The 24,197-nt window shown below is 38.9% G+C and overlaps 1 protein-coding gene across 18 annotated transcripts in view; it reads right to left on the minus strand.

The window, feature by feature from the left end:
- Positions 1 to 24,197, minus strand: part of BNC2 (basonuclin 2) — a 437,823-nt gene that overhangs the window by 339,961 nt on the left and 73,665 nt on the right. For 3 of the 18 annotated variants that reach the window (XM_019815998.3, XM_019816021.3, XM_045042555.1), the window contains exon 1: positions 21,151 to 23,540. The exons of 5 other annotated variants lie outside the window; for them this stretch is intronic. In XM_019815998.3, coding sequence (XP_019671557.1) covers positions 21,151 to 21,249 — 99 coding nt within the window. In that variant the 5' untranslated portion in view covers positions 21,250 to 23,540. Of the gene's footprint in view, positions 1 to 21,150; positions 23,543 to 24,197 lie in introns of those variants that run through there. 10 more of the 18 variants (XM_011288344.4, XM_045042550.1, XM_019816019.3 and 7 more) reach the window with 7 other exon arrangements.

Raw genomic sequence — 24,197 nt, forward strand, 5'->3', positions numbered from 1 at the left:
GAGCCTGGAGCCTGCTTCAGCTTCTGTGTCTCCCTCTCTCTCTCTGCCCCTCCTCTGTCTCTATGTTTCTCTCTCTCTCTCTCTCTCTCTCTCTCTCTCTCTCAAAAATAAATAAACATTAAAAAAATTTTTAAATAGAAAATTAAAGATCAGATAAGGCACCAGTATAGGACAAAGAGAAAATGAAGGTGTGGGTTTAAAGATATTATGAAACTAGCACCAGATAAAGAACAAAATAAGTAAGTGACGGGAGAGAAAGTACTGTTACGTTAGTGATAACATCACAAGAGAACTGTGCGAAGTAGAAGAAGCAAGTTTGAACTGGATCCGGCATTAAATCTCAGGGAAATTATTTCATGAGTACTGTTAACTCAGAAGGTAAAAAGTGGATCAGAATCACTCATGACTTCAAAATCAAAGCCTCTACTGTTTCTAAAAACCAAAAGTTAGATACAAACTAAATACTCTTTTAAAGATTAGCAACTGTAATCACAGTACTCCCAGACACTGTAATTCCAGGAGGCCATAAAAAAATTATATGCCTCCATGACTCTAACATTGAAAAATACATGGGCAAGTAGAAAAAGCAATTAAAATATAATCGTACAACTCCTGGTTCAAAAAATATGGGCATGTGTATGTATATGTGCATAGAACAGTCTGGAAAGTAATAAGACACAATGGACACTAGAGCAAGTGATTGGTTTGCAACTAAGTTTTATCTCTTCTTTATTTTCTCATTTTTCTTGTTTTTTTTTTTAATGTTTATTTATTTTTGAGAGAGAGAAAGCATGCATGAGCAGGGGAGGGACAGAGAGAGAGGGAGACACAGAATCCAAAGCAGGCTCCAGGCTCTGAGCTGTCAGCACAGAGCCTGATGCAGGGCTGGAACTCACAGACCGCAAGATCATGACCTGAGCCGAAGTCGGCCACTTAACCGACTGAGCCACCCAGGCGCCCCATCATTTTTCTTGTTTTTTAAATGAACAATGATTACTTTCATAATGAAAAAATATAAAAATACAGACACAAAGTTTTAAGAAAAAGAAAGAGAATAAGCGATTGCCTTTTTATATGCAGGGATGGGTTGGGGGTACTGCTGCTAGCAGAGGTATTAGAGCAGTAATAAAATGCTGGAGACTTCACAAAAACAGAATGTCGAGACAAAGATACAAACTTTGGAAGGAAAAAAACTCTAAACTACAGGCAACCATCATAATGCATCAGTCTCTATATTCAGCAAAAAAGGAGGGGGGGGCAGATCAAAGCCACTCACCACATTCTAATGATAATCTAAGTGAAAAGTGGAAAGGACATAGTTTATTAAGCACATTCTATGTGCCAGATACTTTCACATAATATCTCCCTTAATCTTCCTAACAACTTGCAAGGTATTCCCTCTATTTTGCAGGTAAGAGGCTTAATTAAAGGAAACAAGTATGTTTCCAACGCTCAGTGGTCTCCAGAGTTCATGAGCTTTTCCCACTACACTAGGCTCCAAAAGGAGTTCTTAACGCATAGTTCTTGAAGTGGTACCAGCTGAAATCTAAGATGTTCAAACAACTTCTGTTCAAACAACTTTAGAAAGGACTCCATTATCCCTCTTAAGTACAAAATAAATACAGAACAGAAAGGGAAGAGGGGGAAAGGCAGCAAGGACTGATGTGAGGCAAGCTTTGTAGGCTGTGTTAAGGACTTGTGACTCCTAAGGGAGGCTGATTTTAGAAATGCTCCTGTTGGGACACCTGGGTGGCTCAGTCGGTTAAGCGTCTGATTCTTGGTTTCAGCTCAGCTCATGGTCTCAGAGTTGTGAGTTTGAGCCCTGTGTTGAGCCCCACATCAGTCTCTGCACTGGTGGTGCAAAGCCTACTTGGGATTCTCTCTCTCCCTGCTCCTCCCCTGTGAGCATGCACTCTCTCTCTTTCAGAATAAATAAACAAACATTAAAAAAAAAACAAAGAAAGAAATCCTTCTTTCACTTCCTGTAGGGCATAACAGTGGTAAGGCAATGACCAAACAAAAGCTGTGGCTTACATAAGTTACCAGAGAGATGGAGAAGAGAGCAAATTTAAGAAGCATTCAAGAGATAGAACTGACAAGATATCCTGATTGATGTGATGATAATTCTTCTTTTTGACCCAACAACCATATGAACTTAACTCTAAACTTACTTATATATAACTTCACCACTAACAATCTTTGAAGGCATCTCCAATTTGGGGTCTTGCAATTTCACTTCTTTCTTACTTTTTGCCTTTGTAGTACAAACCTATCTACATGCATTTAAATATTAAAAATGGTTTGTTCCATCAACTGGTGGAACACAATAGAGTATTATTTGGCAAAAAAAAAATGAAGTACTAATACATGAGACAACGTGGTAAATCTTGAATATATTATATAACTTAAAGAACATAGTCATATACAGTATGATTCCATTTGTATGAAATATCCAGAATAGGCAAATCCAAAGACAAAGTAGACCAATGGCTGCCTACAGCTGGAGGGGGATAGCAGCATTGGGGATGGCAGCTAAAGAGTAGGAGTTTGTTTTTGAGGAGATAAAAATATTCTAAAATTGACTGTGGTAATGGTTACACAATTCTGAATACACTAAAAACCAATGAAACCACTCCATAAGTAGGCAAAGTAAAGGTATGTGACTTATATCTAAATAAAGCTGCTATTTTTTTAAGTATTTTGGGGCAATATTTATTGAGTATGATGTGCTCAGCAGTAAGATGGGCACAGGATGAACAGATAGAAACAACAGGATATCAGTCCTGAAACAGCATGCAATCTACAAAAAATAAAACCACTGTAAGCCAACTGGTTCCTATCCGTAGGATCTTCCACACGGTTCTGTGCAAAACAATCTTCTCAGCATCTTTAAGAAAAAGTGCTTACCCAAGAAACACATACATTTTTCTTTTGATTTTTAACTCCACAGAGGTATTTATACACTAAGATAATATTCCAACTCACTGACAGAAAGGTTATTTAATCATACAGTTAAAGAACATTCCCTATGAAAGATTTAATTCTGCTGTTTAAAAAAACTCCCTGGATAAAACATTTCTAGAGACATATGGGCACTGTAAAAAAAAAATTGAACAACACTAGCCTTACATTCATGTCTAGGCATATAACATCTAGTTCAACGTATGCTTTTATTTATTTGGATTTAATGGGGCTCATTTTCAGGTTTGTTCTTCAAGCGGGTATCTTGGAATGGGTCTAAATGCCAAAGATCTGAAGATCTAGATTCCAGACCTCATGTCATCAGGGCTGGACTGATTTTCAGGGGTGGTGGTAATAAACAAGCAGCTTATAGCGACAAAATATACAACAGGGGCACAGTAGAGGGGACATACCTTGTTTTAAAGTTTATTTATTTATCTTGAGAGATTGTGTGTGTGCGTGCATGCAGGGAAGGGGCGGGGGTGGGGGGAGAATCCCAAGAAGGCTCCATGCAATGTCAGCACAGAGCTGGACTCAGGGCTCAATCTCATGAACTGGGAGATCATGACCTAAGCCAAGATCAAGAGTAGGATTCTTAACCGACTGAGCCACTCAGGAACCTGGACATACCTTTTTATTGCCCTAAAGAAAAGTTTAAAAATTTAAATACAAATACATTAATTGCAGCAATATTTAAAATAACAAAAAGCTGGAAATAACCTATCTTTCAAATATGGGGGCTCTATAAATAAATAATGGCTGATGACAGAATGCTATATGGCCATCAGAATTCATATTTAACAACTGCCCCCCAAGGTTATGAAAGCAATTAATGACTTTTATATTAAGTTCAAAATGTCAGTTACAAAATAGTATACTGAATATCATCTCAATTTTATAAAATTAAAGATGCATTGAAAAAAATCAGGAAGGTTACAAAATCACAAGTAAGGTTATCTCTAGGTGCTATAATTATGAGTGGTTTTAAATTTTTGTTAGTTACATACAAGTCAAATTTTTTAAAATAAATTAGTATTTCTGTTATGGAGGGGCAGGAATCAAACAATAAATTTGTAGTTACTTCTCATCTTCTCATCAAAGTAAACTGAAGAAGAAAAATGGGTTTTTTTTTGTTTTTTTGGTTTTTTAGTTATTTTTGAGAGAGAGAGAGAGAGAGCGTACGTGCAAGAGGGGGATGGCAGAGAGAGAGAGAATCCCAAGCAGGCTCTGAGCTTCCAGGACAGAGCCCCATGCAGGGCTCAAACTCCCAAACTGTGAGATCATGACCTGAGCCAAAATCAAGAGTCTGATTCTTAACTGACTGAGTCTCCAGGTGCCCCAGTGAGGAAGAAAAATGTTCTGGTCCAAAAATGAGAGTTCTGATTATCTGAGTTTTACTTGCCCCAAGTTTTAATATATTAGTCTTCCAATGTGCCGAGTCTTCTCTTTACTCTGGGCTTTTACCAATGTTGTTCCTTGTGCCAGGAGGATTTTTAGCCCCACTTCCTAGACCCTTTCACTTCACCAGGCTAACTCTAAAGAAAAAGGAAGCAGAGGTGTCACTCTAGTAAGTCTCTGGTACTACATGTGCTGATGGACCGCTGGGCTTAGGGTTCCACAGCACTTATCACAAGGTCCTACCCACTTTAAGATACTCTGAGAGCAAGGAAGAAGTGTCTCTGTTTTGTTCACCACTACATCAACTATACTTTGTAGCATACAGTATGAACTCGATAAATAATTTTGAAAAAAAAAAAGAACTTATGTATTAATGGATCAATTAAGAAGTAAATATTCTGTCAGAGACACTGAGCATCCCTAATTCTTAGAAGGATTTACTCTAAGTAAAACAGGGGTGTGTGTTTCGTGTAATGAAAACATCAGAGTATAATCGGTTCAGTAATATAAGCAAAAGACAGGTCTTAGGTGCTCCTGTTCGCAGAGTCTGTAAATGTGAAAGCATGAACCTAGTAGAAAGTTAAATATATCCAATCACAGGCTATTAAGTATGTTAATGTCTTAAATACACCATTGCAAATAAACAGAAATAAGGTGCAATTAGGGGAAACAATTAAAATAGAATTATACCATATTTCTTGAACTTGGTTCCCAAAGATCAGATTCAGATGTTGCTTTTATTCAAAACCTTTGAAAAAATAAATAAAACATTCTGCACATTGTTCACTATAAATTTTAACTTACCATTCAAATTAAATCTAAACATAAACATAACCTTAAATCCTCCTCTAGTCCTACAAATATTCATATAATCAAAATCTAACTTCTAGGACAACAATTTTTCTATGAGTACAATATTTATGCTGAAGAGAAAAGTTATGCAAATCACAGGGACTTACACTTATGTTACATTTAAGTTTACTCTTGTGTGTATCATAAGGTTCAACAGTCTACAAATTTACCTAAAGCTGAGGTTGCCTATGAAACAATTATACTATTTAGGACACTTTTTTAAGTAAGCTCTATGCCAAACATGGGGCTTGAACTCACGACCTTGAAATCAAGAATTGTATGCTCTACTGAGTGAGCCAGCCAGGTGCCCCCAGGACATGTGTAATATTGATTTAGGTTTAAGATCTATTTGGGAATAGCCAATAAAAGCTTCAAACAATATGCACTACTTTGTATTATTTACTTTGGCATGTGATCCTAACAGCTATACAACAAACCTGAATTAAGAATTCACAAATTAGATCTCTACTTTATTTATACCACTACTATATTCAATCTTCCTTCGATGATGTCTAGAAATGTTAAAGTAGATCAAATAAAATATCAAAGCCATGTTAAAACTAGATCATTACTAACCTTAGCTATGCAACAGCCCAATTAGCCAATTTACACTGATAATTTTCCAAATAAATTTTTAATATTCCTCGAAATCTTTTAAATTTTTGGATACACAAAAAACACTAAGATTTTTCAATTTAAAATTTCAAACACAAAGTGATAAGTGACAACTGAACTAGCAGAATGGCATCCAATTTTTTTTTCCAATAAGTCTGACACAAATTCAAAATTTTCGGTTGAAACAAAAAAAATCCTTTTTTTTTTTTAAATTTTAGAGAGAGAGATTATGTATCAATGGGGGAGAGAGGCAGAGGGGACAGAGAGAGAGAGACAGAATCCTTTTTTTTTTTTTTAACTTTTTTTAATGTTTGTTTATTTTTGAGAGAGACAGAGTATGAGTAGGAGAGGGGCAGAGAGAAAGAGAGAGACAGACAGACAGACACAGAATCTGAAACAGGCTCCAGGCTCTGAGCTGGCAGCACAGAGCCTGATGCGGGGCTCGAACTCACGAACTGCAAGATCATGACCTGAGCTGAAGTCAGACGCTTAACTGACTGAGCCACCCAGGTGCCCTGAGACAGAGAATCTTAAGCAGGCTCCACAGCCAGCACAGAGCTTGATCCCACGACCCTGGCTGGGATCATGACCTGAGCAGAAATCAAAAGTCAGGAGCTCAACTGACTGAGCCACCCAAGTACTCCTACAAGAAAAAAAAAATCGTATTCAAAGAATGGAGGAAAGCACTACAGGAAGAAGAAGTAAATGTGGCTATGTTTCTAGTCCGAGAGACTCTGATGCTGTACTGTTCCAACACTGGAGACAATGAGAACACAGCCCCAGTTCTAGAGTTGCTCACATTGTGGTGGGGGAGATGGATAATAAGGGTTCAGTGTGTTCAGTGAGTTGTTCTCAAAGGTCTTTGTGGTAATCTGGTGCTACTTTTTCACGGAGTACATGGGACACCTACCACCCTTGAAAATAAGTTAAACAAAGCACTTATAAGAAGTTTTTTTAAATCTAGTCTGGAGCATTACAAAAATATACAAATAAGTGTCCCATAGGTATAAAGCAGTAGGTACCTTAAGGAAAAGATGGCAAAACAGGAGGCATACCTGGGAAACAATATGGCTAGAACACAATATACAAAAGACCATCAGCGAGAGATGGAGGTGAAGATAAGCTCGCCTATTCTTTTTTAAATTTTTTAAAATGTTTATTCATTTTTGAAAGAGACAGAGTGCAAGCAGGGGAGGGTCAGAGAGAGGAGACACAGGATCTGAAGGAGGCTCCAGGCTCTGACTATCATCACAGAGCCCAACGCAGGGCTCGAGCTCACGAACAATGAGATCATGACCTGAGCCCAAGTCAGATGTTTAACCGACTGATGCCACTCAGGCACCCCTAAGCTTGCCTATTCTTAAGGAGATCCCTGAACACAGAAGGAAGGGCTTATTCTGACCAGAGAGAGTCTGTAATGGATGAAGTTTGAGAGCTGAGCAGTGATAAAGTCATGGTTTTAAAAGTCTCCAGTGCCAATGAATACACTGCCCTGGAGGGAGCTTGAGGGTAAACTGGCCAAATTACATAGCCAGCTTATACTAGGGGAGTATGACTGAAAAGGAGTAAAGGAGTGATACGAATTCACTTTATAAACCACCAATCCCATTCAACTCCCCAGTAATCATAACAAGACTTTTTTTTTTTTTTTTTTTTTTTAAAGAAGGGACAGTTCTAAGAGACAAAGCAAACTAAAACAACTGCCTTCAGGATTTGGCGGCAAATGGAGTGGGTGAACAAACAGGAAGAAAATGATCTCTCAGGTATTTGGGCCTGGTCTCCTGAGAGACCAGGAGAACGATGGTCACTTGTGGAGGTTGGTTAAGGTTCCTGTGTACATGCTGACATAACAGTGCATTTCAGAGACAGCTTCCAATTTATTTTCTTGAAACGGGAATGTGCTTGTGTCTTAGAGAAAGAACTAGAACCTTAAATTCGCCTTTACCAAACACAACTCTCCACTAAGTAAATGTGAGTCCACTGCAACATAAGACTAGACTGTCTAAGCCTTAAAGTATCCCTCTGGCAAAGTTTCTGTTGGGGTCTTTACCTCCTGATTGACACTGTGGATGAATAATTGTTCCCTATCTTCAGAGATCAGAAATTAGAAAAATTAAAAAAAGAACTGGAAGGCCACACAGAAAGTAATTGGATCAGGTGACTAATTAAAGTGATAGATAAGACCTAAAAAGCTTATATGCTCTTAAAGAAAAAGCATGCAAAAATATATGCAAACTTCACAAAAAGAAATGACCATGTGAACACATGCGCTGGGGCCCTTCCCAGGGTCTTGAAGGGCAACTCGCCTCTGTGCACATGGCTTTATTCAGAGGAACAGTCCTGGAGCTCAATGGCCATCTGAGGAAACTGAAAAGAAGGTGGACAATCTCAAAAGAAGGTGGGCAACTTCTGTTGTGATAGGAAGAAGCAGACTTTCCTGGATAGCACCAAAAGAGTTAAAATTGCCCAAGAAAATGTAAGCAAAAAGAGATGAGTGGCTTAGACTGGCTGATTACCCCTACAAAGGTCTCATTGGACAGGGGTAAAATACAAAGAAAGTGTGTGCCAGTTTTTACAGAAAACATATGGGAACTTACCTGGGGAAATTTGCCTTCTCTTAAGTAAACAAGGAGTCTTTTCAGGTATTTTGAGTTGAAACTGAGAAGGACATTTTTAATTATAGAGAATGTGGAGAAAGAGTAACTCACTGGAGAATAGTGACCATAATGCATTAATATTGCATTAGGTGGAAAAGACTAGATCAGAAGTTAAATTTTTACATACAAAGACCACTATACAAGGGAGGGAGGGAGGAAAGGAGGGAAAAAGGGGGAAACAGAAGAAAAACACAGTCTCTATTTGAATAAGCTTACATGAGGGACTTTTTGTAAAAGAAGATTAATAAATGTTAAAGAAAATTAATTTATTCCCCCAAATGTGGCTCCTCAAAATTAAAACAAATATGAAATGTAAACTGTTAAGGCAAAAGCTCCCTTCTCTGTCCCAGATGCCCTGTTCTATGTGAGTTAAGTGCTTGGGGCAAGCAAATTCGATGGTACTGTCTCTCCAGCTCTGAATTCCAACTGCAAAGAGGGAGATGCCCTACACCAGATGTGGAGGGGTAAACTCTGGTAGGCATAGGTGGAGCAGGAAGAGCAAAATCACAAAGGTCAGCACTCCTAAGGGAAGGTCTTTGATCTGTAGTGTAATAATCCCAATCCCACAGAGTCCCCACGTCCTCCCCCATCCCAAACCCAACTCTCATCCAGCTGGCTGGACAGCTTCTCCCTCTGCCACTGCTACTGGAAAAAGACTGGAAAGAGCAAAGATCGGACAAGGATCAAATAGGACAGGCTAGAGAACAGTAATGGTGATTCCAGGCTCCCTTGGGAATAATAAAGTAACAGTGGGGACGGTAAGACAGCCAATTAGTACATTTCCAGGCAAGAGAGAGTGGAGGCCAAGGAAAAGGATGGAATTAAACACCAATTTTGCCAGTCTGCCCACTTGGATGTTATTCTTCACAGATATGAGACTGACAAGCAACCAAGGCAAAGGTATAAAATGTACAAGAGTGGCAAGAACCCTGTAACTAGTTCTGCCTCCACCATTGCTCTATGATCCTGAGTGAGTCATCAGAGCCTCTCTAGACTTCCTTGCTCTTAACTGTAAATTTAAGAGTGAGGAAAAAAAATAATCGTGTGATGGGGTGCCTGGGTGGCTCAGTCAGTTAAACATCCGACGTCAGCTCAGATCATGATCTCCTGGTGTGTGGGTTCGAGCCCTGCATCAGGCTCTATGCATACAGCTCAGTGCCTGGAGCCTGCTTCAGATTCTGTGCGTGTGTGTGTCTCTCTCGCGCTCTTCCCCTGCTCTCACTCTGTCTCTCAAAAATAAACATTAAAAACAATAAAATAATCATGTGACTCCCTCCCATGATAGCATTCTAGAATTCTAAGGACAGCATGGTATACACAGAAGAGTGTGCACTCTAGAGCCACACTGCCTGGATCTGCATTCCAACTCTACCCCAACCAGCTGTCTGACTCTGGGAAAGTTACCTTACCTCTCTAGACTTCAGTTTCCCATTTGTAAGAGATGAAAATCTAAATACTCTCTACCTCTTGGAGCTGTCCTGACTATGAAATGCTGTGTTAGTTGTAATTATGGCTGTGAGCCAATTTTGTATCCAACACCTTTTGGGTATAGGCCTTTGTATGGTAAATCACCTTTCCTTATTCATCAGAGGAGCAAATACACTGCCCGCCGCTTCCTGGGGTGCTTTTCTTCCTAGACCAGAGATAGACATTAATCAAGCAGAGAATTCTCCCATTAGCCTGGATGCAGCCTGAGGACCTTCACTGAATTAGAGAGTACACAGAAAATGAGTCAGTCACAGCCACATCTTAAATTTAGATAATACTGAGTTCATTTATCACTACACTTCCATCCCATACTGTTCAAACTGGTTCAAACGTACTACCCTCCAAAAACAGAAAACCCCTTTTGGTGGAAAAAGGAACAAGACAATCCCCTACCTATAGCTGGTTCAAGACTACAGAACAATGATTTACAGCTCCAGGGACCACAGCTTTTGCAGAAACATTTAAACTGCTATCTATGGAAAACAATGGGTAAGTGAGATGAATGCAGTTATCTGATACTATATGGTGAAGGCATTCTTCTAAAACATGACAAGTTTATTCACCGATAGTGCAATAAGCCAAAACAAGGCCTTGGGAGTAAATTCTTGATGATGATGTGATGGGATGAAGAGAAAAGGAAGCCCCACATATCAAGCAAGGTCAATGCTTAGCAAATTAGATTCTGGCAAGACACAAGGATAAGCATTTAAAGAAATCAACTCCTTCAATGCCCACCTCCTGATAGGCTTCACCGCAAGGTAATCCCACACTCAACACATCCAACATACAGGGTCTTCTCTTCCCCACCTGTTGTCACTCTTATACTCCCTACATCAGTTGAGACCAACTCCACCTCCCACATACTTGTCAAACCAAGCCCTACCTTTGCAAGTCTCCTCCATTAGTACCTGGCTAAATTAGAGTAACAGCCTCTACTCTTGGTCCTCTCAAATTCACCCTCCAATCAAATCTCAGATAATTTTCCTGCTTATAACCCAAAGGCTTTTACATGCAACAACATGAGTGAATCTCAACAGCATTACACCAAAAGAAAGAAGCCAGACCTAAAAGTTTATATACTATATAATTCCATTGATATGACATTCTGGAAAAGGTGTAACTCCATAGGGGCAGAACACAGATCAGTGGTTGCCAGGGCTGGGGGTGAGAGGAGGGGTTAGTCACTCAAGAGCACTGAGGATTTTAGGAGGTGATATCAATGTTCTTCATCTTGACTCTGGTGGTGGTTACAGGACTTAGAGCAAACAGACCAAACTACATACTAAAATGGTCCATTTTACTCTGTATAAATTATACCTTAATATAAAAGAAATTGGGGAAAACCCCGTGGACTCTCCCACTGCCTACAAGTTCCCACTGCCTACAAGTTCCATGGCACTGTTGATCTGTCTCATCTTGCCTCCACATTCCAGCAAAAATCAACTTTTTAAAATGTCCTGCACTTTCCATACACAAGCTTCTCATCACTGTCTTACTCTTCAAAACAGCTTTTCCAAATTAACTCCTAAGCCCTCCAGGCTGTCTCCCTGCCTCTACCACCCGTCAAATTCCCAAACTAATAAGTTGGATGCCCTTCCTCTAGGCTCTCATAATGCCTGATATTTCCCTATTACTGCATTCAAAGAAATGTACTATATATATTATAGGTATATGTTGTGATGTAATAATCTTGTCTTTCATCAATCAACTGAAATGTGAATTCTCTGGAAAATAGGACTACTTTTTATTTACATGTGTATATGCAGCCTGGCACATGGGAGACACTCCAAATCTGTATTGGAATACTTGTTTCATAAGGCATCACTGTATCACCACTTATAAGGGTGCCCCTTGGTTCAATAAATATAGGCAGCTTTTGCTGCACAACCATAGAAATAACCATGCAAACTGAAACCACACAAAGCAATCTTAATAATCAACAGGAAAAATATGATTTTTGTAGGACCTCTAACGTTTTTGGGGGGTCAAAACATTAAAAACTATCAATTATAAAGACACACACACATACACAGACACACACACACGAAAATGAGAAAATATTTAGTGTATTGTAATTTAAAATAATCAAAACTTTGAGAATTCAAGTATTTTCTTCCTTTATAAAAAAAAATCAAGAGTTGTTTGTACTGTCTTCTTCTCACTATATAACTTAAAACACCAAATGAGCATCTTTTGCATACCTCGGTGAATTGGTATCCTCCTAAGTTTGGGTTAGCTCCCAACATTTTATCCTTTGTGCTTCCTCTCTCTGGCAGTATCCCTCTGAGGAGTTCCTTTTAACATGAAGTTTTCTGCCAGCCTCCTTTCCTCTGTTAGGTCTTCATCCTTTTAGCTATAACACCTTCTTAATTTGTGATAAGTTACCTTTCACTAAGCTCCTCTGGCTGCATATACAGAGTATCTACAACAGTGGCAGAGTTGATATTCCTGTGGTCAGCTATTTTTCCAGAACTCTCTTTACAATTGGCTCAATTTCATTTCCAGTGTTATCAATTTTCATTTCTTTGATGCAACTTTGGTCTTTGTCGGACAATTCTCTCTTTGCATTATCCAATTTTAGAAGATGTTATGCGGGTTTTTCTCCCAGAGACAAGAAAGCAACACACCTACACGCTTTGCTGTCTTTTCAGGGCCATATAACAGGGTGTGCTAGTTGGACTTTTTACAATTATTCATGGTTAACATAATAAATGAAATCTAAACTTTTTGGGAAACTGGTGTTATTTAATTAACGTAATAACTGAAAACTGTGCATATGGGGGCTGTAAAAACTAAGAATTATTTATATTTAATAAGTAAATAATTTTAGTAGTAATGAACTGGCTCACTACTGGGTGAAATTTAAGGAGTAGGAATTTAGGGGCGCATAGGTAGCTCAGTTGGTTAAGCATCTGATTCTTGCTTTCAGCTCACGTCATGATCTCACATTTCCTGGGTTTGAACCCCACATCAGGGCTCTGTCTTGACAGGTGGACACTTAAAAAAAGAAAAAGGAATGGGGGGCACCTGGGTAGCTCAAACAGTTAAGCATCTGACCCTAGATTTCGACTCAGGTCATGATCTCACAGTTGGTGAGTTCAAGCCCCACAAAGGACTCCAGGCTGGGTTTGTGGAGCCTGCTTGGTATTCTCTCGCTCTCCCTCTCCCTGCTCCTCCCCAGCTCTAAGTAAATAAATTTTTTTTTAAAAAAGGAATAGGGATTTTTGCCCTTCCCATCTACACTTTCTAGCTTATAACATCACAAAATCAAGCCAACTTCCTAACAATTCAATTTACAGTCAAGTATAACAAATTAGAGGAAAGAGATTATAATCCAAACTCTGTTACCAGTAACAAAGTTAGGTACTAACACTGTGCCTCTGTGACTTCCCCTATAAAACACAGTTAAATAGCACTTCCTTCTGCACAGGGTGGTTGTGAAGACTAAAGAAGTAATAGACTTTAAAATGTACTTTGAAAATTCAATTAGATACCATTACATCAAGAGTACAGTGAGTACATAACAAGCAGTATTGTAAGAGCTTTTCATGAATTTTCTCACACAATTCTCATAACTATCTATAAGGTAAGTAGCATTATAGTCTCCATTTTACAGAGACTGAAGCACTGGGAAGTCAAATAACTTGTCCAAGGCATGCAAATAGTAAGCAGAGAAGCCTGTATTTGAACTCAGAAAGTAGAAGTCCATAGCTCAAGTTCTTCAAAACGTCTTCACTAACTTGTCTGCTTTCTCAGAACATAGAAGGACATGGTCACTGACAAGTGTAACACACTGAGTCCTAGAAGTTGGACAAACCGAATTTACTATGACTCAACACAGGAACCTTCCATTAGGACATTTTCAGGTTTCTGGCAAAAGGACAAAGACACACCATGTCCAGAAACCCAAGAAGCTAAGCAGAACTATAAAAGGAGACACAAAAGTAGATGGGGAGTTCAAATATATTCAATTATTTTATGCTACTGGGTGGAAGCATAAATACCAGAAAAGTACTAAGAAACAAAATTCATTTTGCAAGAATAGTGAAGGAATTATATTTATTATGAGTATATAAAAAAGCAAGAGTGCCATAAAAACAACATATGTAGAATCAACAAACTTCATTGACATTTTCAGTACCACTGACCCTGAAAGTTAATAACACTGTTTGCTAAGGTCTGATTTCACAAGGAATTCCATATGGAATAGAAACATGAGAGCCTAATAAGGATGTATGATACAAAAGCAAAGGGATTAGTTAACTAAAATAAGTAGATTCCTCTCAAAATCTAATCCATTCAGAAGGACACATTTAGAACATTTGTATCTCATTAGGGGTATTAAGTGAGAAAGAGTCTCAGCACCAAGCAGTCCTAATTATAATTCATCTTAGGAAATAAAGTGAGTTTTCTTTACTAAACAGCAAAGTATACTCTAAGAAGCAGCTTAAATGTAATAACAGGACTGTTGACAAAGTGAGACACCAAATAAACCTTACAGCCCAAAGGAATACCAACAAAAACCCGAATAACCACTCAAAAAATAGAATATATTTTTAGAAAATTACCCGACACCTTTTTTTCTCTTATTATCAATCCTAACAATCCAAAGCAGAAAAAAAAAGGTGCTAAGGAAAGAGTACCCAATTATAAAGAACATAAACAAAATAAAGTAATACAAACCAAAAGCAAACATGTTTGTTCAATCACACACACCTTCAACAAGGTTCCATCAGTGGTGAAAACAAGATGGTTAACAAGAATATTCACTGGCAGAAGTGCATCTGCTTTGGGAAGGGGCAGTTGAAAATGTTTTGAATCCCACCAAAAAGGAATATTTGTCTGAAACAGAAAATAAGTGATATATAGTGGATTATGTGACTTACAGATTTTAAGAACTACTTCACAGATCTGAAGGGAAGATAATAAAAGGGCATGATTAAAGCATTAGAAGAAACGGAGTACCTGGGTGGCTCAGTCGGTTAAGCGTCCGACTTGGATCAGGCCATGATCTCACGGTTCATGAGTTCGAGCCCCATGTCAGGCTCTGTGCTGACAGCCCAGAGCCTGGAGCCTACCTCAGAGTCTGTGTCTCCCTCTCTCTCTGCCCCTCCCCCATTCGTGTTCTGTCTCTCTCTTTCTGTCAAATATAAACAAACATTAAAAAAGTTTTTTTTAAAGCATAGAAGCATTTTACTGGATAGAAATTAGGTTGAGTCCAGGTAAGAAAAAATCATTCATAAGAGCTTAAATTATTAGTTCTCTTGTGGAATCAGTAAATAGGGTGTCAATGACACCAGCTCTGCCTTTCCTATCACAGTGTCCATCTTTGTGCTTGCTCACCGGCTCAGTAAGCATCACAGCCAAGCTCCAAGCCATAATTTGTTTTTTCATTCCATGTTGGAGACTTTCACTACCCTTTCCCAGCAGACCTTCTCTTACAAACTACTGGCCAGAGGGGCGCCTGGGTGGCGCAGTTGGTTAAGCGTCCGACTTCAGCCAGGTCACGATCTCGCGGTCCGTGAGTTCGAGCCCCACGTCAGGCTCTGGGCTGATGGCTCAGAGCCTGGAGCCTGTTTCCGATTCTGTGTCTCCCTCTCTCTCATTGCCCCTCCCCTGTTCATGCTCTGTCTCTCTCTGTCCCAAAAATAAATAAACGTTGAAAAAAAAAATTAAAAGAAAAAACAAACTACTGGCCAGAACTTAGTCACATGCCCATCCTTAGACCAATCACTGCTAAGGGAAACAAAATCATCACGACTTGACTTTTCTATTAGTCATCAGTTATCTCCCATTATTGCCACAGCTTTCCTGCTCCCATTCCCCACTCCCAGACACTTCAGAAGAGAGAGGTGAGATGGTTCTTAGGGTAGCCATCAGTATTGAACTCAATAGTTCTTAAAGATTCATAGAACAACTGTAAAAGGGCAGTTTTATGAAAAGAAGTCAACAGTTAACATCACTATGTAGGTCCCTGTGAGTTTACAGAACACTCCTCCACTAGACAATAGGAGCATCAGAATGTAATGAACTATTTTACTAGTCTTTTACTCATCTTACTAGTTAGATGAGTAAGAGTCAGTAAAGCAAAGTAGCTTTTAAAAAGCACAATTTCTCAGCCAACATCAATCAGAAGAAACTATGGCAGTTCTTTTCAATTTTACATTTCTCAATATGCTCTAGTTGAGCTATCCTGTCCAACCTCACCTCTCTACTCAGTCTCTATTTAGGGAATCAGGGGCTGGGAAAACATACAGGTCTAGATGCATCAATCACTCCATTTTTTTTTTAACTAGCTGTCTTTTAATTTAAGCAATTTTTCCCTTCCTAGAAAAGCAGTGAAGGTCTAATTATAGGAGCTTACTTGATTATATATATATATATATACATATATATATATATCCCCCATGCAAGACATCTTCCTGTATTTAAATTTTTGGTTATAGACTTATGATGAAGGAAACTTCAAATACCTTGAAAAGCTCAGAATGCAGTGGTCTTTGAGGGCAAGACCATTCCTTCTGTATCTTAACTCTACAAACAGCACTCATCCTAAAATTGGAATCATTAGGGGGTGCCTGGGTGGCTCAGTCAGATAAGCATCCGACTTCAGCCTAGATCATGATCTCACCGTTCCCGAGTTCAAGCCCTGCGCTGGGCTCTGTGCTGACAGCTCAGAGCCTGGAGCCTGTTTCAGATGCTGTATCTCCCTCTCTCTCTCTCTGACCCTCCCCCACTCATGCTCTGATTCTCTCAAAAATAAACATTAAAAAAATTTAAATTGGAATCATTAGGCTGACACTCGAAGTATAAATACAAACTTAAGAAACTTTTCTCATTTTTAAAAAAGATTTTATTTTTTAAGTAATCTCTCTGCCCAACTCAGGGCTCAAACTCAGGACCCATAGATTAAGAGTTGCATGTTCCACCTTCTGAGTCAGCCAGGCACCCCCATTTTTAATAAAGTAGGCTCCACACTCAACATGGAGCTTGAACTCACAATCCTGAGATCAACAGTCACATATTCTACTGACTGAGCCAACCAGGCACTCCAGGACTTTTCTCATTTTTATTTATTTTTTTTAATGTTTATTTTATTGAGAGCAAGAGTGGGGGAGGAGGAGTTGTGGGGGGGGGGACAGAGGATCCAAAGCAGGTTCTCTGCTGACAGCAGAGAGCCCCATGCGGTGTTTGAATTCATGAACCATGAGATCATGACCTAAGCCAAAGTCAGACACAACCCACTGAGCCACCCAGATGCCCCACTTTTCTCATTTTTAAACTAAACTGCATCACATCCTCCTTCTTGAACACATCTCATCTTTTCCTCAATGCTTTTGGGTTGTTCTTTCTACCTTAAAACTTGCTTGCCAATTAATGCTCTAATTTCTGTCATTCAAATTTTATCAGAGGAAATTCAGGGTCTATCTCACATGCCCCTTTTCTTCCATGCCCAGGAAGAGTTCAAGATTTTGAATCATTCTTCACAGGGTTTGCTCACTATCCAACTCTCAAACTCCCTGAGGCCTTTAGCAGACCCAAGAAAAGATGCAATCAATGTTCTATTAAAGTCCCCAAAAGTAATGAGACCAAAAGGTCAGCTGACTATAGTTTAAAATAGGACGACTGGGGTGCCGGGGTGGCTCAGTTGGTTAAGCATCTGACTCTTGATTTCAGCTCAGGTCCTGATCTAACATTCACGGGTTCAAGCCCCGCCTGAGTCTCCATGCTATCAGCGCAGAGCCTGCTTGGCATTTTTTCTCCCTCTTTGCCCCTCACCTGCTTGCTCTCTCAAAAATAAATAAATAAACTTAACAAAAAAGGAACAGGACCACTGCCTGCATGTTCCCTCACTTATTATTTTTTTCCCCCTTTAAAACAGTGCAGGTGGAAAATACTCAGTAAAGAAACTGGGAAGGCTCAAGAGAAGATGATAAGGAGGCATCCACATCTGACTGGTTTCTTTACATTCCCCGAGACGCCTGATCTGCATGCATCTACACACCACAGAAAAGACACAAACTAATTCTGGTTTTAAACACACACACACACACACACACACACACACACACACACACACACTCCAAAAGTCACTACGATGCCAGAAACATTTGGGAGACTGAGCCATCTGATGACAATTACAGGAATCCTGGAAGGGAAAAGAATGCTCAGGGAAGGCCAGACAGCCCTGTAATTATAAATCCTACCTCAGCCCTGGAGTCCTCCCCACACCCTCCACATCACTGCCAGGGAATGGTAGATGGTGATGCTTCTACTCAACATTCCCAGGCCAATCCCAGAGGAGAGGCATGCTCACACACACCGCTTGAGAGAGCACATGATGATTCTGGTTTGCTCAGTTTACTCATTAGTGAAGTACGACACTTCCTAATTATCATGAGTTTGGTTCCCAAGGACTATAAGACTTTTAGTAAAAAGATAACTGAAAAGGCAAACCACTGAAAAAATTAATATGACATTATTAATTAATAAAACCTTTTTCCAAGTTCCTTTTATTCATTGAATTGATCCTTGCGGAATTCAGGGTAGGAGACTGGGAGATAAGAGTAGTGGTTGGGAGGCACAAAGAAGCAAATATTTATTGAGCACCTCTCAGAGCAAGCTGCTTTCAGAATTAAGAAACCTTGTGAAGGAGATGGCATCCCAGTTCAATGACAACTAAAGCTCAGAGAGGCAATGTGCCCAGTCCCAAGCTCTTAAATGAAGGCAGTTGGCTGGAAACCCAAGCCTACCTGACTCCAAAGCCTACACTCTTTCTACTAAACTACACTGCTGGAGACTGACTGCAAATACATCAGAGTTAGATCTAGTATAAGCCAAAGAGGCATTCACCAACACTACCTTATCAAGGCAGAAATGACTTAATTTCTTTCTTCTCACATAATTCATATAAAGTATAAGAAGTGAGTTGCAGGTAATTCATAGAAAGTTTAAAAACTTTTTGTAAGAAAAATTTTTACATTATGTTTAAGGGAGAACAAGCACACACACTAGTGAGGGAGGAGCAGAAAAAAGGAGACAGAAGATCCCAAGTAGTCTCTGGGCTGATAGCAGAGAGCATAAAACTCAGGAACTGTGTGATTATGACCTGAGTTGAAGTCAGATACTTAACCAACTGAGCCACCAAGGCGTCCCTATTTGTAAAAATTTCTAGAAATTGTTATTAATTTACCCAGAGAACAGATAATGCTATTTTTAGTCATTTGGTACATTTCCTTCCAGAATTTCTTCTTTATATATATCTTTTTATGTGCCACAAAGTTGGCATACTATTTATAATTTTGTGTCCACTTCTTTTCAATTAATGTATTGTGAGTATATTCCCATGTCATTAGAAATTCCTCAAAAGTCTGATTTTTTCAATAATTACATCAGAATATATTTTATAACTAAAGTCTTCCAACTGAAAGCTCTGTGCCGACAGGATTAGGAAACTTAAATACTTGAAATATTACATATTCCATGTAGATGTCTAAGGAAATAAGGAAGTATACGAGACTGCTGAGCCATGAATCATGATTCCACAGAATCCCTGCTGTTAAAAGGATGCACTTCAGTAGAATCACATTTGACAAAATACAAAGTTAGAAATATTACCAACCCATTTTACACAATGTACTAAATTAAAAATTACTATTGTAAACTATCAATTATCTTATACCAATGCCTTTTGTGGGTCAGTATAGAAGTCAAAAGTGCCAAACATTGTGCAGTCTTTTTTTTTTTTTTTTTTTTTTAGAGAGAGAGTGAGCGACCATGAGTGAGTCGGGGAAAGGAGCAGAGGGAAAGAGAGAGAGTATCTCAAGCAGGCTGCACACTCACCATGGAGCCCAACGCGGGGCTCAATCCCACAACCCTGGGATCATGACCTGAGCTGAAATCAAGAGCTGGACACTCAACTGACTAAACCACCTAGGTGCCCCATGGAATCACCTTTAAATACAGTCATGATAAACTGGGCTTCTACAACATGCCGCACAGCAAAGAACTGTTCAACTATCTTATAAAACATGATAGTGGTAATAGATAGCAATACTAAGAAGTAAAAAGGAAAAGGACAGTGATGGTAGCTTTCACTCGTTAAGTCTTACTCTGTGTCAGTCGCTGTTCTTAACTCTTAATATAGATTTTTTAGACTTAATCCTTTCTAAATCCCATGAGGTATCTTATCCCCATAAAGTAACAAGCAACTTGAACCCAGAAAACTTGAGATCAAGTCCATTCGTGGCTCTGATGATCTGCACATAGTTTCTTCTCTCTAGGTATCTAATATCCTCACTGTATAATGGAAGGGTTGGGGCTGACAGCAGTGCAGATTAAATGAGCTCTCATGTACTGTGGATTTGACAATCACTTGAAAATATATATAAGCCTCTCTTAACCCACAGCAAACACACATCACTAAATAATCATGTCATTAAATCTCATTATGGGCTCACAATCTTTCACAGCATAGCACACTAGGAAGTTATGAACAATCAACCCACGGTTAGCTTTAAAAATGAAACCTCCTTGGGGCACCTGGGTGGCTCAGTTGGTTAAGCGTCCGACTCTTGATTTTGGTTCACTCAGGTCATGATCTCACAGTTTGTGAGTTCAAACCCCAAGTGTGGAGCCTGCTTGGGATTCTTTCTCTCCCTTTCTCTGTGCCCCTCTCCAGCTCTCACACACAGGCTCTGTCTCTCTCAAAATACATAAACAAACATTAAAAAAAAAAAAAAAAGAAACCTCCTTGGCCACCTAAAGTGTGCACTTGGTAAGAGTGTCACAAAAGTCCAAAAGCTAAAGCTTGCTAATTCTAGAAATTTGAACCCAAGATGAGTGCAGTGTGTCAATTATCTAGTATCCAGCTGAAAACTCTTGAGAAACTTCATTTTCCTGCCACCCTGAAAGCTGGCTGACCTAAACAAAAATATATCCTTACCAACAGTTGCCCAGGACAACCAAAAAACAAAAGGTCTGCCACAGTGGGGCACAAAAATCCAAGTCAGTCCCAGTAAAGAAAGGAAACTATCCCACCAAAGAGAAGGCTGCCTCTAGAAGTAAAGTGTGGGATATATCCATCGGGGCCTAGGGGAAGAGGTCCATATCTTGATTTTCATGTAGCCCAGCTCCCATGTATTAAGTTAATGGTTTACAGCTCAATGAAAATAATTACCAGCCTGGCTCTGCAATCCATCAATTTACCCTGAGCACTCCTGCCGATTCTTTCTTTGGTCTCCAGGACCCAAGAATCCCTTTCGTTGATCTGGAACATGAAGGAAAGGTTGATTGTTACTAGTTTTTCTCTTTCAATTCTAAATTTCTGCCAAGTAATTAGGAAAAGAAAATGAATAATTATTTTTGAGTATTTTAATGTAAGCTATGGGGGTGTTAAAACAGGCATAGCCTCTCACAAAAATAAGATTAAAATCATACATCTTTGACCTCCCCTCATCTAAGCAGAATGGACAAATGCAATTTGCCTCTAGGCTGTGAACTTGGGGATGTGATCCAAATCACCTCCATTCAAATTTAGGTAGCTTGCCAAGAGTAGCTTAGTCAATAAATGAAACATATATGGATTTACAAAAGACTTTCGTATGTTCCCTGAGAGATCCTAATGGAAGGCATTATTACTATCCCCATTTTACAGATGAGGACAACAAAGTTCAAAGTTCAAAGTACTAGCCCCAAGATCACACTTAAAAAGTAGGAAAGCAATCTTCTGGGTTCAAACACCAATCTTCTATGCATTTTTTCCAAACAACTGTAGCATGTTATGTTTAAAGAAATTCCTCCAACTAGAAGTAACACTCAAAACTAAGCTAAGGACTTTATGAATCATTATGAAATCTTAAGCATATCCACCCAGCAGGCAGGTATTCATTTTGCACTGTCCACTAAACTATATAAATATGACAGAGGAAATTGTGAAATTATCTCACAATTCCTCCCACCACCTTGTAAATCCATTTCCACTGCACATATACACTGAATGGACATCATAAATATAATAAACCTATGCCACAGAATACATATATACATGGGAGACAGAAGGTAAAGAACCACGTGGCAGTAATGATAATGGTGAGCCCTTTCTGCCATTTAAGTTATCAACACAACTGCTTCCTTTGGTCACCAGCAAACGCCATGAGAAGGCAGTCTGTGACTCCATGTACTACCAATCCAAAGCAGGTAGCTCTAAAAGCTATATAAACATCGACAGGGCTGTTTGTTATTGCCTAGAACCATGGTTCCAGCCTCTGCAATTAGAACAGGCAATGTTTGACTCCTTAGGCATATGAAAGTCTGCTAAAATATACATATATATTTCCCTCGTTTTTGATTCTATAAGCAATATACTCTAGCTGCAGAAAATCTTGAAAGTGTAGAAAAGTGTAAAGAAACAGAAATTAGTCATAATCCCAGCACCCAGAGACAACAACTGATGGCATACTGGTCTATTTCCTTCCATTTTTTTCTCTGACATCAAGACTATTTAAAATATTTCCTTTTCTACAGAAAAAGAAACTAGTTTCTTCAGGGAAGACAAGGAAAATACAGCTTAGAAAATTTTAATTCCATTATATTTATAAATAAATTCAAATTTCTTGAATAAAATTTTAATGATATAACTATAGCAAAAAATAACTTAAAATCCTTTGGAAAAGCTCAGTAAGGCCACCATCTAATACATCCCAGTTCTACACCCACAAAACCAGAAGAAATAATAATCTATAACGAGCATAAATAGGTACTCTTGTGAAAAGCCTGTTTTATTTTTTCAAATCTTATTGTCTAAAATCCTTTTTTTCATTGAAATTACTAACCCTATTATCCTGACTGGGTTCAGGATTCACTACCCCAAAATAAAGTAGGCTGGCATACTGAGTATCTTAAGCTGAAGGAATTTGAGAAAATGGTAGAAGCAGGAAGGTCACTCTACCTTCCCCTGGCCCTTCCTGCCTGAAACAGGCCATAAAACCTTCATATACAAGGTGCCCTCCCTACACCCAGAGGAAAAGTGCATCCTTATCTCTGAAGACAAAGGGATGCAGAAAAGAATTCTAACAAACAGGCCTTGCTAAGTTTCTCTTGGTTTACTATAATTACCTCACACTCTTACCCTGTATCATCTTCCTCCACAACCATGCACTCCTTCATCAAATCTAGCATAAAATAATCAGGTCTGTATCTTTGGGTATTTATTTCTTACAAAGGTTTCCATAAACTTTTTGTAAGTCACATAAAACTTACATTAAATAAATTAATACATGTTTCTCCTCTTAAGCGGTCTTTGTCACTTTAATTTTCAGACCCAGTCAAGGACCTTAAGGAGCTCCAGGAAAACTTATTCCTCCTGTATAATCTTATCAGTGAGAAAAGGAACTTCAGCTCACCCCAAGAAGAAACTATGTAGAAAGGAACATATGGTCCTGTTTCCTTCTCAAAATTCCACTTCTAGATACAAAGGAAATGTCATTTAAGTATGGTATGTAAGAGGCAGTTGGGTGGCTCAGTTGGTTAAGCATCCGACTTCAGCCCACGTCATGATCTCATGATTCGTGAGTTCCAGCCCGGCATCGGGCTCAGTGCTGACAGCTCAGAGCCTGGAGCCTGGAGCCTGGAGCCTGGCTCAAATTCTGTATCTCCCTCTCTCTCTGCCCCTCCCCCACTCGTACTCTCTCTTTCTTTCTCTCTCTCAAAAATAAACAAACATTAAAAAAAATAAGTATGGTATATAAAAGCCTTTTCTGCATATTTATATAACCATATGTAACATGCATACAACTGTATCTTCTAATATGAAACTAATAGCTCAAAAGGAAGGCCATCTGTACCTAACAAAATTGAAAGAAATCTACTTTTCACATGGAAAAACAGAGATTCAAATGGAACCAGTGACCTTGATAAGGCTAAGAATAGTCATTGGAATATATATATATATATATATATATATATATATATAGTAGCATTTTCATTGATTATGTATTTCTAAGGCACCTATTTAAGAAGGGCTCATATAGAACAAGTACTTTTGTACTAGTTACTGCTAGGTAAACACAAGTTTTAAATAATCTTCAGTGCAACAGACCTGGAATTTTATTCCCCACAGCCTAGTGATTTTAAATGCCCTGTGACCCTCTTAAGCATTGCCAACATCAACATCTGGTACCTGGCACAAGGAAAATAGATTCTAAGAGGTTTAAAAAAAAAAACTTT

The sequence above is a fragment of the Felis catus genome, chromosome D4 (genome assembly GCF_018350175.1).
Source record: "Felis catus isolate Fca126 chromosome D4, F.catus_Fca126_mat1.0, whole genome shotgun sequence".
NCBI lineage: Eukaryota > Metazoa > Chordata > Mammalia > Carnivora > Felidae > Felis > Felis catus.